The sequence below is a fragment of the Euleptes europaea genome, chromosome 2 (assembly GCF_029931775.1).
Source record: "Euleptes europaea isolate rEulEur1 chromosome 2, rEulEur1.hap1, whole genome shotgun sequence".
Lineage (NCBI taxonomy): Eukaryota > Metazoa > Chordata > Lepidosauria > Squamata > Sphaerodactylidae > Euleptes > Euleptes europaea.
In genome coordinates, this window is record NC_079313.1 from 42,672,539 (window position 1) to 42,688,605 (window position 16,067).

The 16,067-nt window shown below is 44.8% G+C and overlaps 1 protein-coding gene across 1 annotated transcript in view; it reads left to right on the forward strand.

Moving 5' to 3' along the window:
• Window positions 1-4,057: 4,057 nt before the first annotated feature.
• DPH5 (diphthamide biosynthesis 5) overlaps window positions 4,058-16,067 on the forward strand; it is a 28,983-nt gene continuing 16,973 nt past the window's right edge. Inside the window, exons 1-3 of the mRNA XM_056844629.1 lie at window positions 4,058-4,206; window positions 6,123-6,247; window positions 12,730-12,838. Coding sequence (XP_056700607.1) covers window positions 4,072-4,206; window positions 6,123-6,247; window positions 12,730-12,838 — 369 coding nt within the window. The 5' untranslated portion in view covers window positions 4,058-4,071. The remainder of the gene's footprint in view (window positions 4,207-6,122; window positions 6,248-12,729; window positions 12,839-16,067) is intronic.

Here is a 16,067-nt window from a genome sequence, read left to right on the forward strand (position 1 = left end):
CCGCCCGCCGCCTTCATCGCCCGCTGGGCCGCAAGCAAGCAAGCAAGCGCGCGCCCGCCCGCGCCGAATTCCCGCAGGCTTCGCTTCCACCGTCTCGGAGGACGCGAAAGGTCGTAAAAAAAAAGAAGCCGGGGGGGCGCTTTACGGCAAGCCGTAAATCGCCCCAGAAGCCTGGCAGAAAGCATGGGCGATGCAGCTAGGGGGGACTGACGCCGCGAGGGTGAGTCGAGGGACGCGGGATCTCCCCACCCCCGGCCGGTAGTCGTTGGTAGGGCTGCCGTCGTGGAGGGAACGCTACATTTGCATCGGGCAGAAACGCGGGTTTACAAGTGGGCACGGATGGAAGCAAGGGGGCCTAGGTCTGCGCAGATACATCTGTGTAGATAGTTCGCAGTGGGTCGCCGTGTTAGTCTGTCTGCAGTAGGAGAAAAGGGCAAGAGTCCAGCAGCACCTTAAAGGCTAACAGGAATATTTTCTGGCAGGGTATGAGCGTCCATGAGCCACAGCTCACTTCTTCAGATACAGCTTAGAATGTGAATCCATCTGTCTTTAAGTAGAGGAGAGTGAATTCAGACAAGCATTAGTATGTACATGTGAATAGCAGGCGTGATGAGGTGTGGCGTGCAGAAGAGTCTGTGATGTCCTGGGGAGAGATGGGTGTGGAGAAATCAGCATTGGCAATGAGCCATGAACGCAAGGTCTTTATTCAGCCCAGGTAAATGCATTGACTTTAGTTTGAATATCAACTGTAATTCAGCAGTTTCTCTTTCCAGTCTCCCTTTGAAATTCCTTTGTAAGAGAACTGCTACTCTTAAATCTGCAACAGGATGTCCTGGAAGGTTGAAATGTTCTCCCAAAATATTTTCTGGCAGGGTATGAGCTTTCGTGAGCCACAGTGCACTTCTTCAGATACAGCTTAGAATGTGAATCCATCTGTCTTTAAGTAGAGGAGAGTGAATTCAGACAAGCATCAGTATGTAAATGTTAACAGTATGTAAATGTGAACAGCAGGCGTGATGGGATTAGGTGTGGTATGCAGAAGAGTCTGTGATGTCCAGGGGAGAGATGGGTGTGGAGAAATCAGCATTGGTAATGAGCCATGAATGCAAGGTCTTTATTCAGCCCAGGTAAATGCATTGACTTTAGTTTGAATATCAATATATTTCTGTGTAAACGATTACTCGGGATTAAACTCCGAAACTCATGCGGCTTGATCCGATGAATAGTATTTCTAAACAACGCTGCAGTCCTATACAGTGGTTCCTCCAGTCTAAATTCATTGATTTCAGTGGGTTTAGACTGCAGTAAATTTTGCATAGGATTGCAGCTCTGGGCTTACTAAATTAAGTATTCCTAGGACTGCAGCTGGACATAGAAATGAATTTTTATTCAAATTAATGGGATTAATTAGGAGCCCCGTGGCGCAGAGTGGTAAGCTGCAGTACTGCAGTCAAAAGCTCTGCTCACGACCTGAGTTCGATCCCGACGGAAGTCGGTTTCAGGTAGCTGGCTCAAGGTTGACTCAGCCTGTCATCCTTCCGAGGTCGGTGAAATGAGTACCCAGCTTGCTGGGGGTAAAGGGAAGATGACTGGGGAAGGCACTGGCAAACCACCCCGTAAACATAAGTCTGCCTAGTAAACATCAGGATGTGACGTCACCCTCATGGGTCAGGAATGACCCGGTGCTTGCACACAGGGGACCTTTACCTAATGGGATTAACTGTGCAGTTTTATTAGAAGTAACACCTATTATCAGTGGCTTGTACTCTGTGGTGTGCATAAAGGGTGGCTGCCTTATTTACAAGTAAATATAAAGGGAAAGAACTAATAGCACCATTGAAGCCAGGTTGTCATCTGAGTAAACGTGTCAGTTCAGGTTCAGTCCTAAACACTCTTGTTTGGAAGTAATTCCAGTGGAATTTAATGGAACTTACTTCCAATTAGATCAGCATGATTTTCTTGGGGGCCAACACTGAGCTCTGTGGACTTGCTTCTGAGTAAACATGCATAGTATCCGGCTGTCAGACTGTTTGCCAGAGAGAAAGCGAAGTTGGGGTTCGGTGCAAATGGGCTGTGGGCATGCTGACAAAAATAGATTCTGTCCGTTTTCCTCTTCTTGCCAAGGCTCCTTTTTGTATAACGGCTGATGTGACAGAAATTCAGCTTTTTCCATCCCTCTTTCTAAGGGTAAAAATGCTCCTGTATCTTTAAATGGCTGAGCAAGAACCTGTAGGTACACCTTGTAATTCAGGAGTTGGGGAGGGGCATTTCACCTGTTGAAATCTCTTTTACTCAAAACCGCCTGCTACAGATTTTCTATTTGTCCCTGACCCATATTTATTTATGCTGGAAAGCTTTGTCTTAATTGAATCATTACATCTTTGGCAATACTCAGGTACCTCTCACAACATTAAAGGGAGGGGGAACAGGAGGTTGAAGTGTGTGTAAGAATGTAGTTGTGCCCCAGTGGTTAATTTCTCAAAAGTTGCGGCTCAAGTATACCTGGAAGGCTTGCTTCTGCTGTGTAAGCCAGTTTTCAGGATCTCAAAAAAAGTGCTGAATTTAGGGACATGGGGTTCTTCCCACAGTTGGGCGCTGACAGCTTTGATGCGTATTTTGAAGGTTGCCAACTTTACCAGCTGCTGTCATCCTGTCTTTAACAGTGGCTTGATGTGTAATAGAAAGAAGTTGTTTACTGCCATGTTGGCCCAAAAGTAAAACCCAAAAAACTAAGAACACAATCTATGTCATACCTTTTTTCCAGACCAGCCAACCCAATGGCCCATAGCACCTCTCAAGCTTTTGAGTTAACCTGATAAAGAGTTCTGGTGAGCCCAAAAGCTTGCATACGGTTACGAGTCATTGGCTTGGTCTGAATAAAAGATATGACGTGGTTTGTACACTTGATGTGTAATATCTACTGATGTTTCTCTCCGTTCCATGCCAGGATTCAGTGTCTGCATAACAGGTTCCTATGAAAGGCATAAGAGCTGACAGTATCTAGTCTGTGAAAAGACAAGGGCATCTATTGACTTGTGCCATTACTCTGAGGAGCAACATAACACATATCAATATCAAAACCTTTATTGGCATAAAATAAATAAATACATATTAGGATAAAAGGAGGTTTTAAAACTTGAGTAAGACTCTTCCTTAGAATCGTGCACGTGGTTTAGAGTAGTTTAAAAATAAGTCCCAGGAAGTTGGCACCTCCTGCAGTAGCCTGAGAGTGACTATCACATAGGAGAAACCTGACTAGCTCCTTATCGGTGCTGCCAAGGCAATCTTTCAGGAGGGGTTCGATGATCTGTTCTCGAAAGGGTAAGCCATGCTCACAATGTAGCAAAATGTGGGCCACTGTTTCGGCTTGGCCGATGGCTCAAGAGCATAGCCTTTTAACATAGGGGACCTTGGCATATCTGCCCCCGGTCCAGGCCATGGGAAGGATATTTAAGCGGGCTTGCATAAAAAGGCGTCTGAGGGAAGGGGAGGTCAGAGTGTAGAAGTAAGCGGGTAGGGAGCTTGGGGTCATATGAATACCATAGTGGTGAGCAGGAACTTGTGGCTCTAGCAAGAAGGGTTTGTTCCCCAATGTCTGTGATCCTTCGTTTTAAGATTCTATAGGCTTGCGCCTCGTTTAAGGGGAGTAACGCCTCAAAGGAAATCCCTATGGGTTTAATTTTATCAGTGATGGACCTGCTCCAGAGAGAGGCATAACACATATACCCCAGCATTGTTTTCTCAGGCCTCAGTAATTGTACTGTTACATTAATACTTGCCCACTCCTAGCAAACGAACAAAAAAAAGTTGTCAGAGCAGAAAAGATAATCATTCCTTGCACTATGAAGCTATGTCAGGAACCTTTACAATAAATGATTGTTTCCTGAATGGTTATGAAACACTAGTTCTGCAAGCTCACTTCTGTAGGGAGAATTCTTGCCCACAGTATTCTGTTAATTTGGCAGCATTCCAATATATGTGTATTTTATTTGGAAATGCTTCATCTCTTTCACAGGTTGCAAGATCCCAATTCTATACCTGACACCTGTTCCATTCCTTGATGTAACAAAAATGCTTTATCTGATTGGACTCGGACTTGGAGATGCCAAAGATATTACAGTGAAAGGCCTGGAGGTTGTACAACAGTGTAGCCGAGTATACCTGGAAGCCTACACTTCAGTTCTCACAGTTGGAAAGGAAGCACTGGTAGGTTGACTACACATGGAAAGAGTTGTTCTTAAAAACAAGTTAAAGCTGATGAATATACCACAGTGCTATGAGATAATAGTAATAGAGAGACAGCACTGATGGAGATTTGGACTTGAACAAGAAAGTCTGATTCAAATCCCAATCAGCTATAAAACTTACTCTGTGACTTTGAATAAGTCAATAGGTTGGAGCCAGTTCAAGGACCCTCTAAAGATCATCAGTCTTCCTGGCTTCTCCCCCTCCCCAGCCATGTCAACCCTAGGAAACTTTATCCCCAGGGTCATGGGACCTATGTGGAATAATAGTCATGTGGATCAAGAGCCTGCAGTGGTAGGCCTGGTGGCAGCAGGCAATTCACTGTCCTCTATAATTTGACGAGTAGAGAAAAAATGGATGGAGAAATAGCATCAGTGGTGACATCACTTCCTCTTGAAACTTCGCCCTCTCCAGGCACTGCCCCAAAAATCTTCTGGCATTTGTGGGCACGGGCTGGGGATAATTCGGCCCATAGCTATGAGGCTTTTTTGAGCTTTTTTTGCAGATAAAATTCTGTTGCTCCACCATGATCTCCCTGCCAACATTGATACAGTAAATGAACTGGAGGCCCCTTGCCCATATTCAGGTCCGATATTGGACCACTTCAGCCAGTTCTCCCAGACCAACGTTGACAGGATCCTGATGGCTGTTGGGCCCACCACATCCCTCCTGGACCCGTGCCCCCCTGGCTTGTTAAGGCTACTCGGGATGTCATGCAGCCTCCCCTAGGAGAGGTCATCAACCTGTCTTTAAGTACAGGGGTCTACCCAGGGAGTTTGAAGGAGGCAGTAGTGCGCCCACTCTTGAAGAGACCATCTTTAGATCCAAGGAATCTGGCCAACTACTAATCTTTCCTTCCTGTGTAAGGTAGTTTAGAGAGCGCCGGCTGAACAGCTTCAGGCATTCCTGGAGGAGAAATTGGCCTTGGACCCATTCCAGTCTGGCTACTGACCTGGCCACGGGATGGAGACGGCTCTGGTCGCCCTCACAAATGATTTCTGCCATCAGCTGGATCAAGGCAGGTCTGGGCTGCTGATCTTACTAGATCTTTCAGAAGCCTTCAACATGGTCGATTACAATCTTTTAGACCCCTGTCTTGCCGACATTGGAATCCAGGGCACAGCCCTTCAATAGCTGTGCTCCTTTCTCCATGGTCAGGGAGAGAGGGTAGCGCTTGAGGAAGAGGTATCAACGCGGCATCCTTTGGTGTGTGGAGTTCTTCAGGGAGTGATCTTCTCCCCTATGTTACTTAACATCTACATTCCCCCCTTTGCCCAGCTTGTTCTGAGTTTCAGGCTGGGTTGTCACCAGTATGCTGATGACACTCAGCTGTATCTATTGATGGACAGCCATCCGGACTCCGCCCTGGACACACTGGCCAGGTGCTTGGAGGCTGTGACTGAATGGTTGAGACAGAGTCGGCTGAAACTAAATCCATTGAAGACTGAGGTCCTGTGGCTCTGAGGCAGTGCGCCAACTCCTGACTCTATGACAGCGTGCAAGTAACATCTGCATCCACCGTCAACAGCCTGCATGTGATCCTTGATGCCTCCTTAACAATGGAGGCACAGGTCACAGTGGTGGACAAAGTGGCTTTTTTCCATCTCCTCCAGGCTAGGCAGTTGATGCCCTGCCTCTCCAGGCCCGACCTAGCCACGGAGATCAATGCGACTGTTACCTCCAGGCTAGATTACTGTAACTCACTCCACGAAGGGCTGCCCTCGAGCCTGATCCAGAAACTTCATTTGGTAGGGAATGCTGGTGCGAAGGTGCTCCCCGGGACCCCGCTGAGAGCGCACATTCGGCCATATGTTGTCCTGAGTTCCCAGGAAAGAAAATGGGAATTAATATGACATAATGTTTTTGTTTTTTTCTAGGAGGAATTTTATGGTAAAGAATTGATTCTTGCTGACAGAGAAACAGTGGAACAGGATGCAGATACAATCTTGAAGGATGCCCATCAATGTGATATAGCTTTTCTTGTAGTTGGAGATCCTTTTGGGTAAGAAGAGGCAGCAGCTCTAAATAGTCTTGTTTGGGATAGTGTTAAATCACTAATTCAGAATTGAGTATGTGGAAAAGACTGGTTTCCAAGGAGGCATGTTTTTGGTATGAGATATGACTACTCAGATTTCTTGCCCAGTTGACATATAAGAAGAAGAGTTGGTTTTTATATGCCAACTTTCTCTATCACATAAGGGAGACTCAAACCGGCTTACAGTCTCCTTCCCTTCCCCTCCCCACAACAGACACCCTGTGAGGTAGGTGGAGCTGACAGAGTGTGACTAGCCCAAGGTCATCCAGCTGGCTTCATGTGTAGGAGTGGGGAAACAAATCCAGTTCAACAGATTAGCGTCCACCGCTCATGTGGAGGAGTGGGGGATCAAACCTGGTTCTCCAGCTGAGACTCCACCGCTCCAAACCACTGCTGTTAACCACTACACCACACTGGCTTAACCACTACACCACAAGTGAGCCACTTCATCCTTTCCACTTTTCAATTTCATTTTTACTTTTTTCTGTATATTTTATTTATTTATAACATTTCTATGTTGCCTTTCCACCCAATTCAGGATTTCCAAGGCAGTGCAGATTTGTTTGTTTGTTTTATTGAATTTATATCCTGCACCTTTCCTGGCAAAAGCCAGGCTGAGGATGGCTTACAACAAACAATATAACAAACATTAAAATATTTCAGACATTAAAAAGTATTTAAAATGCAAAAATATATCAAATATTTAAAACAATTAACTAAAACATGATATAAACACATAAAACACACAGACAGGGAGGAGAGCTAATAAACATTAGTAAGGGACCACCAAACAAACAAACAAAAAACAAGTCTTCATCTGCTGGCAAAAGGCAATGATAAAGAGAGATGGTTGAATCTCCCTGGGAAAGGAGTTCCAAAGTTTTGGTGCCATGACCGAGAAGGCCCTATTGAGTTGAATCCCACAGATTCATTGTACTAACGGTGAAGCCTTCCCCTGATGCGTACCCTGATGGAAGGAGGCTTCCCCTCCTGCATTGGGGAAGGGTCCTTCCATTGAGGAAGGTGCTGCCATTAGTCCAACGGATCCATGGGGTCCAACAGAGTATGTAGATGAAAACTGACAGCTGGATTTTGCCTTGCTGCCGACGCAAGAATTATGTTCACAAGTGCCGTCAATTCATAGCTGACTTATAGCGACCCCAGCAAGGAGCCTTCAAGGCAAGTGAGAAGCAGAGGTGGTTTGCCATTGCTTTACTCTGCAGAGTCTTCCTTGGTGGTCTCATTTCCAAGTACCAACCCTGCTTAGCTTCCGAGATGCAGTGAGATTGGGCTACACCTTGCCGCATTCCCTCCCGTCAATGGGCTTAGAAGAGTGTAATTTATTACGATTGTGCAAGCCGTAAAGAATTCCCAGGCTGCATTTTTCTTGCATGGTATTCATTTGTTGCTGGAGACTCTCACCTATGCTTGTTCAAAGACCCTTCTATTTTCTGAGTGCAAGCCACATGGTTGCTTTTGAAATGTAGTGCTGCCTATCAGCTGTACACATCTTCCTGGTGGCCTTCATGCGCTCTAGTCTTGTGTGGACACTTGGGTCATCACCAATGATTTATCAGTTTGGTTTGTTAAGCCTCTTAGTTCCATTTCCTATTCCCGCTGGAGGCAGCAGTCCTTCCTTGTCCCAGAAGGCTGTCCTTCTGCCCTGGCCAGTCAAGCATCATCAATCTGTAACGTCAAGCCATAAAGAAGAGGGCTTTGTCGCCAGCTGGTGACTCAAAATTAATATGGCAGCGGTGGGGAGGGGCACTGGGGAAATGTAATCATGCACACCGTACAAGGGGTCTCTCTTCATAAAGAAGCGTATGTATAATTTATGTAAATAAAGCATCGAGGGACATCAAGAGACTTAAAAAAAAATGAATGGGTACTTAGCTGCAGATGATGCCGGCCTTTGAGAATTAAAGTCACTGCAACCATTCAAGCAAGCAGTGGAGTTATTAAAATCTGGGTTGTTCTAAAAAGTAAGTCGGTATCCCCTCTGTAGCAGGGATATCTCTGCAACAGAAAGGACTAGAGACTTAACTTTAAAGAAAAATAAAGCTGGGAATTCGCCGAGCCTGTTATGCTTATTGTTATGATAGTATATCAGTGTGACAATATTAAATTGCCAATTTACAAAAACAGAATTGAAAAACCTCAGTGTCCCAGAAGATGGTTGCTGCCAGGGGAAAGTGTGGAGAAAACCTCCCATATGGAAGCCCCATTGCCCCTGTACTGTATTGGCAGCCACATCAGCAGCAGGGAACCACACAAGCCTGTTCCCCATGCAGAAACTGTCCAAGTCTCCAGAAGAGAAGCTCTTGACTGAAGTTGGCATGGGAAAGTTTTGCATAAATATTGTGCTGGTGGTGATAGCTGGGAGCAAAATTCAAGGACAGGTTCTTGGAGCTTATCCACAATTCGAAGGACAGTTTGGGGTTTTCCATAGAATTTGGAGCAATTGGAAAGGAAAAGGCATGGAAGGATGATGAAGGGCAGGAAGGAATAAGGAAGTGAATACTAGAACTGGGGTAGGCAACCACTGTCACATGCGTCAGTGCTCGTTTGTTTCTGAATTTCTGTGAGAACTGGGAACTTCCTTCTGTTTAGAATGAGCCCTGAGAATCAAAGCCAACTCCCATACCAACACTTGATTTGCAAGGTGGGATCAGCCCTGCCTTGACTCTTTGTAAGACTGCAAAGCTGGTTCAAGATGTGATCAAGCTAGTTTTGCTGGAGGGCCACACTGAGAACAGAGCAGAATAAAGGTGATAGGTCAAAGTCCCAATTCCCATCCTGTGTTGATTTTGCTATTTAGTGAAAGGTGTCACTCTCAACGCCCTGTTTTTGCCTTTGACTTGGCAGCCACGAGGCCAGCAGCAGCCCTCAAGGGGTCAAGTTTTTTACTCGTGAGCGTCACATGAACACACAAAGCTGCCTTATACTGAATCAGACCCTTGGTCCATCGAAGTCAGTATTGTCTACTCAGACCGGCAGTGGCTCTCCAGGGTCTCAGGCAGAGCTTCCAGTTGTTGCTCTTTTAATTTACATTTTAAACACCTAAATGTTAGGAGCTAGCCAAAGGAACCTAAAACTATGCTAGTGGCCTGTACTATTCATAGCAAACGGGGGGGTGGGGGGTGGATATACACTACCGGGGGAACAGAACAATAAAGGAATTCAGTTCAGAATAAAAGAATAGCTTTCAGGCAGCAGGAACGGAAAGAGATGTCTACATCAACTTTTTTGTTGTTCAGAGGACCAGCAAAACTTTCCTTTTTCTCCCCTACCCCACATTAATAAACTTAAGGCAGACAGCAGAGAAACATACAACTGTATTTTGGAGACCAAATCAGGCTCCCAACAAAGAAGTCGTCAAGCCCCTATTTTGTACTCCAAGATATGGCTGCCTGCCCACCGTGTCTGGAATGCGCTACACTATCTGTAGCTATTAACATTTTGGTGGGGGGGGGGAACAGTCTTCTGTTCTTTTAGGAAAAACAGTTGATGTAGAACTCTCTTCTCTCTTGCTGTCTTAATTTGACAAGCTTATTCTTAACATCATTCTTCTGTTTCTTTTTCTCCCTACTCATTCCTCCTGCTACTTGGTAGAAATGGGATGGAACTCTTGCAGTGCCATCCTAAGCAGAGTCACTTGAGTCAATGCACTTAGAAGGGTGTAGCTCTGCTTAGGCGGGCACTGTTGGATCTTTTTAAACCCTTTGACTGGGCTTGAAGGATGTGGACGCATTTCTCAGCCAGAGTCTAGACCTCCAGGTGACAAATGATAACAGTGGAACAAGCCAAAGAGGAACTTTTGGGACCACCTGTGAAAATGAAGCTTCAACTCTGGAAAGAGTCTGGGACCCATGCAGAGCAGCCTATTTTCAGCCATATTCTGCAGCTGTTCCCAGCTCACCTCTGTGGACTGGGCAGCATTGAACTAAGATACCTTTGGGAAAAGAGGGCAGCTGAAGCTATTGTTCAGATTTGGGCTTTATTTAAATGACTTACCATACTTGAGTACATAATGCAATAAATATGATGGATGTGCACTTGGACAGCAGCCTTTACAAAGGATGTGTTTTCAGTATTCATGCCTTTTCAGACATAACCTGTTCCGTGGTGCCTCTCCTTGGAGCCATATGCTTTTTAAAGTGCCGATCTTTCTTACACAAACAGCTTAGCGTAAATTAGTGGCTATGTATATTTAGATGGGTGATCCTTTGAGCCAAACCTCAGTCACTAAACAGCTGAACACTTCGCTAGTTGGACTGTCCATCTGAGCCTTAATTTGCATTCTGTTGGTACATGCTGGTACTGTGCCCTTGACTTCTTGCAACCTTTTGTTTCTGCAATCCCCGCAGAAGAGAATGCTGGGGGTGGGGGTTGAGGGGGGTACAATGCACCTTCCCTGAAGTCCTGAATAGCACTTTTGAATGTTTCATGAAAACAAGCGTTTAGTATACTGGTGCAAATGCAGAGCGTGCATGCAAAGTTTCTCATTGACAATGACGTGGAGACCTGTTTCCTCAGTAATTAGAGGGAGGGTTGGAGTCATGCCGAAGTTTCTCTGTTCACTCCACAGAGCTGATGTTTGCCAGTCAACAGATGTCCTGCAGTCCTTTGCGAGAGACAAAGACACAGTAGAATATCTAGTCAGCAAGTAGAAGTTTGCTTTATTAAAATAGAACTGTAAAAAGCTTGCACTTTGACAGTTTAAGGTTTGTTGGTTGATAATGAGGTGTACACTGAATGTTATGCCATCCTGGTCCAGAAAAAAATATTTTAACTACATTCCTTGGCTGTGTGCTTATACATTTCTAAATATAGTTTAGCATCACTCATTTGGATTACATATTATAATACATACCTGGGCTGAAACTAAATGATTATATTTGTTGGTTCTTGTAGGTTATCCGGGCTGTATGACCATGGTCTTGGTATTTTCTTTCCTGACATTTCGCCAGCAGCTGTGGCAGGCATCTTCAGAGGAGTAACACTGAAGGACAGTGTCTCTCAGTGTCAAAGTGTGTTGAAAGAGTAACACATATAGTCAGAAGAGGGTTGGGTTTGAGCTGAGTCATTGTCCTGCAAAAGTATCAAAGATAATGGGCTAATCATTGTCCTGTAAATATCAAGGTAATGTGCTAATTAGGGTGTGGTATGTTAATGTGGAGCCATTGTATCCTGAAGTGATCTGTTAACATGTGGAATCCAAAGCTAATCTGCATGGCTATTGTGGACTGTAGTCTTTGTTAGTCTGGAGTTTTTCAGGACAGGAAGCCATTCTTAAACTCATTCTTAAACTCTCTTCTTTTCTGTTAAAGTTGTGCTGATGTTTATGCATTTCAATGGCTTCTCTGTGCAATCTGACAAAATAGTTGGTAGAATTGTCCAGTATTTCAGTGTCTTGGAATAAGACCCTGTGTCCTGTTTGGGTCAGTCCATGTTCAGCCACTGCTGATTTCATGTTAACAGATCACTTCAGGAGACAATGGTTCCACATTAACATACCACACCCTAATTAGCACACTACCTTGATGCTTATAGGACAATGATTAGCATATTACCTTTGATACTTTTGCAGGACAATGACTCAGCTCAAACCCAACCCTCTTCTGGCTATATGTGTTACTCTTCCAACACACTTTGACACTGAGAGACACTGTCCTTCAGTGTTACTCCTCTGAAGATGCCTGCCACAGCTGCTGGCGAAACGTCAGGAAAGAAAATACCAAGACCACGGTCACACAGCCCGGATAACCTACAAGAACCGATGAACTCTGACCATGAAAGCCTTCGACAATATTTTGATTATATTTGTATTTGAAATTTTAAGTGTGCAAAATATGTTGTATTAGGCCACTGAGGAAGGACTGTGATCCGAAACGTGTTAGGCATGTGGCTTTAATTATCAACCCTGTATCTGTTGCCATATGGGCTTGTTTTTAATATATGCATATGTGTTTTATAATGAATATATTTTATTGTTTTATTTAGGTCTTGTTTCACCCAAGCTTTTGGGTACCCAATTTTTTTTTTTAGATTGGGTCTTTTCCCCCTCTGTTTCGTTTAGGCAGGGATACATCAGCATTTCCTATAGCAAGGGGTGAAGTGTGGAAGATGTATTTCAGCTTTTCAACATCTGGCTGTGTGTGTCAAGGTATCCTTGGCCCAATGTTATTTATGCTCTTCCTTGGGAAATGCCAACATTAGATCAATGTGCCCAAGACAGTTGTGCTTGCTATGAAGATAATGTTGGTACATTTTATTATTTAAAATGGTTCGATTCTATCTTTCTCTGCAAGTGGGCTTGTTATTTGTGAAGCTGTGCATTACTGATTTATTGTAAGGTAAGTTGTGAGAGAACTGACTCAGATGTGTCCTAAATGAATTAAAAAGGTAGCCCCTTCTGAGTCCCATAACTCGTTTCTTCATCTCCACAGGGCTACTACACACAGTGACCTCATCCTCCGAGCAGTGAAGCTGGGGATTCCCTACAGAGTTATACACAATGCTTCTATCCTCAATGCTGTTGGCTGCTGTGGTTTACAGGTAACTCGCTTGCATATGTGGCATCAGCCAAAATCTGCAGTCCATCTTTGCTACGGGGATTTTGGAGAACTCAGGTTATGACATGTCACCAAATCTGCAGGAAGTGGCTGCGAAAGTTGTGCAATTTCTGGTTTTCAGAATATGTGGATGTTTCTTTTCATTCTGAAAGTGCTACAAATTGTAACTGAGTCTTTAAAAAATTAAGCGTTCTTTTTCTTACCCGTTGTATGTGTAAAACAGGAATAGGCAGTGCCATTCTTTATCCTTTGGTACAGAAACTAGTGGCATCTAAGGGCCAAACTACATGATCCTTTTTTTTGTGAGTAGGGTCTAGGTTGGGGAGCCAGCATGGTATAGTGGTTAAGAGCAGTGGACTCTAATCTGGAGAACCAGGTTTGATTCCCCACTCCTCCACATGAAGCTTTCTGGGTGACCTTGGGCCCGTTACAGTTCTCTTAGAATTCTCTCAGTCCATGTGGAGGCAGGCAATGACAAACCACCTCTGTTACTCTCTTGCGTTGAAAACCCTACGGGGTCGCCATAAGTCAGCTGTGACTTGGTGGCACTTTACACACACACACATATACACACAGACAGGGTCTAGATTGCTTAGATCTGACTTTCTTTCCCTAAAGCCACACAGCAGCTGCAGGGAATGTCAAAGATCAGCAGGAGCCCAGTTCAGCTCAAAACTGCAGTGTGGTGGGAGGAGGGGCTCCTGCCTTCTACCCCAGGGTCATATTCCCAAGCAGAAACAGTCTCTTTGGCGCATGGAAGCTAACACACTTTTTAAAAAAATTGCTTGGTTACTAAATATGAAGACTTTGCTCCATTTGCAGTGGCAAAGTTTAGGATTCATGTACACCCATACATATATACCACCTTCTAATGAATCAGGGCATGGGGGGAGCTGGGAGAAGTATTGGGACCCTGATTGGCGGATGATCTACTAAAGAAGAGCTCTCTAACCGTAGGACAGGGGTTGGGGAGGGATTTCCTTAATGGGGCTGGGATACCCCACATGCATGCACAGATGAGCTTTCTTGGTCACTCATTGGGAAGAGTCAAGAGTCCTCCGAGAGTGAAGCTGAGGATTCCCTACAGGGCTGAGAGGATGAGTTCTGACAGTTATCAACTGGCCCAGTTAACATATAATGGCCCGTCTCATCCTTTCCACTTTTTATTTAATTTTTACCTCTTTCTGTATATTGAGTTGAATCGCATACATCCACTGCACTAACAGTGGCACCTTCCCCTAATGGAAGGAACTCTTAAAATGCAGATTGAGGGCTTGGGCAGCCTTAATGGGCCTTGGGGTTGAGCAAGGAAGGGGGAGGGTGTTTAAATCTTTACCTTCCGCTCCGTTTTACAGCTCGTAACCAGGGTGTGGATCCATTGAAGTGTTTCCATGGACATAATGATGTCTGGAATGAAGTGTGATTTTCTCATCTCCCCCACCTCTTGGTGCAGCCAGGATCAGCACCCCTGTCCATGGATGCTTAGGGGATTCACACCAAGGCTTCCTGCTTAATTATTAGCATTTTAAAGGGGAAAATGTGGTTTTCCTTCAAACACTAAAAACAGAATAGGGTAACTGATTTCAAAGGAGCCCCATGGCGCAGAGTGGTAAGCTGCAGTACTGCAGTCCAAGCTCTGCTCACGACCCAAGTTCAATCCCAACGGAAGTTGGTTTCAGGTAGCCAGCTCAAGGTTGACTTAGCCTTCCATCCTTCCGAGGTCAGTAAATTGAGTACCTGGCTTGCTGGGGATAAAGGGAAGATGACTGGGGAAGGCACTGGCAAACCACCCCGTAAACAAAGTCTGCCTAGTAAACGTCGGGATGTGGCGTCACCCCATGGGCCAGGAATGAGCACCACGGTGCTTGCACAGGGGACCTTTACCTTTAAAAAAAAAAACTGATTTCAAAGAGCAAAACCGAGCTATTGAAGGATCAAACTTCCTCTTTCTTCCCCATGCTGCCCTAAGGCAAGTTGAGGCTGCCTGAGTCTACAGTTTGCTTTCCAGGGATGGAGAAGGTGCACAGAGGCATCATCTTTGTCTCATCTGTTTGAGTCGTCAGTCTCAGGCAGCTAAAACACTGAAGGGTCCTGTGGTGCATATTTATTGCGGCATAAACTTTGTGAGCCAGAGCTTGCTTCATCACCAGAGTGCGGCAGGTGCTGATACCCAGAGAGGGGGGATTTGTGGTTGTACAATGAGATGGAGATCAAGCAGTATGAGAGACAACAGCACCTGTTATCACAGCATGATGCAGGACATACAGAATTAAAGGAATAGGATGCCCAGTCAGTATGAGAGCAGCCCACTCTTGACTAATGGCTGTAAGTAGCAAATAGGAATGGTCAAATCAATAGTGTACAGAAACCCCTAAATAGGAACAATTACGTTATATTTTGAACCAGCCACCCTCAGGACTTTTTGAGTCCATGTTCCACAGTGTCTAACTGCTGATGGCACAGTGAATGGAGGCCTGTATTGTGGAGAAGGGGGCCAGCGTCAAGGCTCTGGAGAGAGAATAGGAGTGGTGTTGCATCAAGTAATTCTACTGCCTGTTGCCGGGAATGTCTTCCTCAAGTCTATTCCACTGTTGAGCCCCTGGTGGAAACTGCCTATGCTGTCCTGCATGACAGAAAGTTGTTTTTTTAATATGAAAGCTGGTATTTTATGTTGTTCATGTTGCAGTCATGGCCATGTCAATTTTTTACAGTCCCGGTAAGTATAGAGTAGCAATGCCAAGACAAGCACCAATTGCTTTTCTGCTTCATGAGAAAAGGGCTATGGCTGTCAAAATGGAAAAGAAGATAACAGAAATATATATTTTGATCAATGGTGCTGGGACTGGTTTTTTTCTTTCAGATCTGGCTTTAGGAACACTGGGGAAGCTTATTGTTGCCCACTGTACAAAACTTTGTTGCATTTTTGTCAAAGATTAAAGAAGGGGTTTATAGGATATTGCAAACTGTTTTTCCTGCCTTGTGAAGTTGCAGTCCATCATGCAGGCATTGTTAGCTCTTAGGTTACCGTGGTTCTTGGTGCATGATCATTGTTTATGAAAGCTTAGATTGTCATCTTCACACTGTGTGACACAGAGACTGGCTGGGCCAAGTAGATAGAGGTAGAGCTATGATAATAGTCATTATTCCACATCCATTACTACGTACAGTATTTATTTAATTTTGTCCTGGCCTTCCTCCAAGGAGTTCAGAGC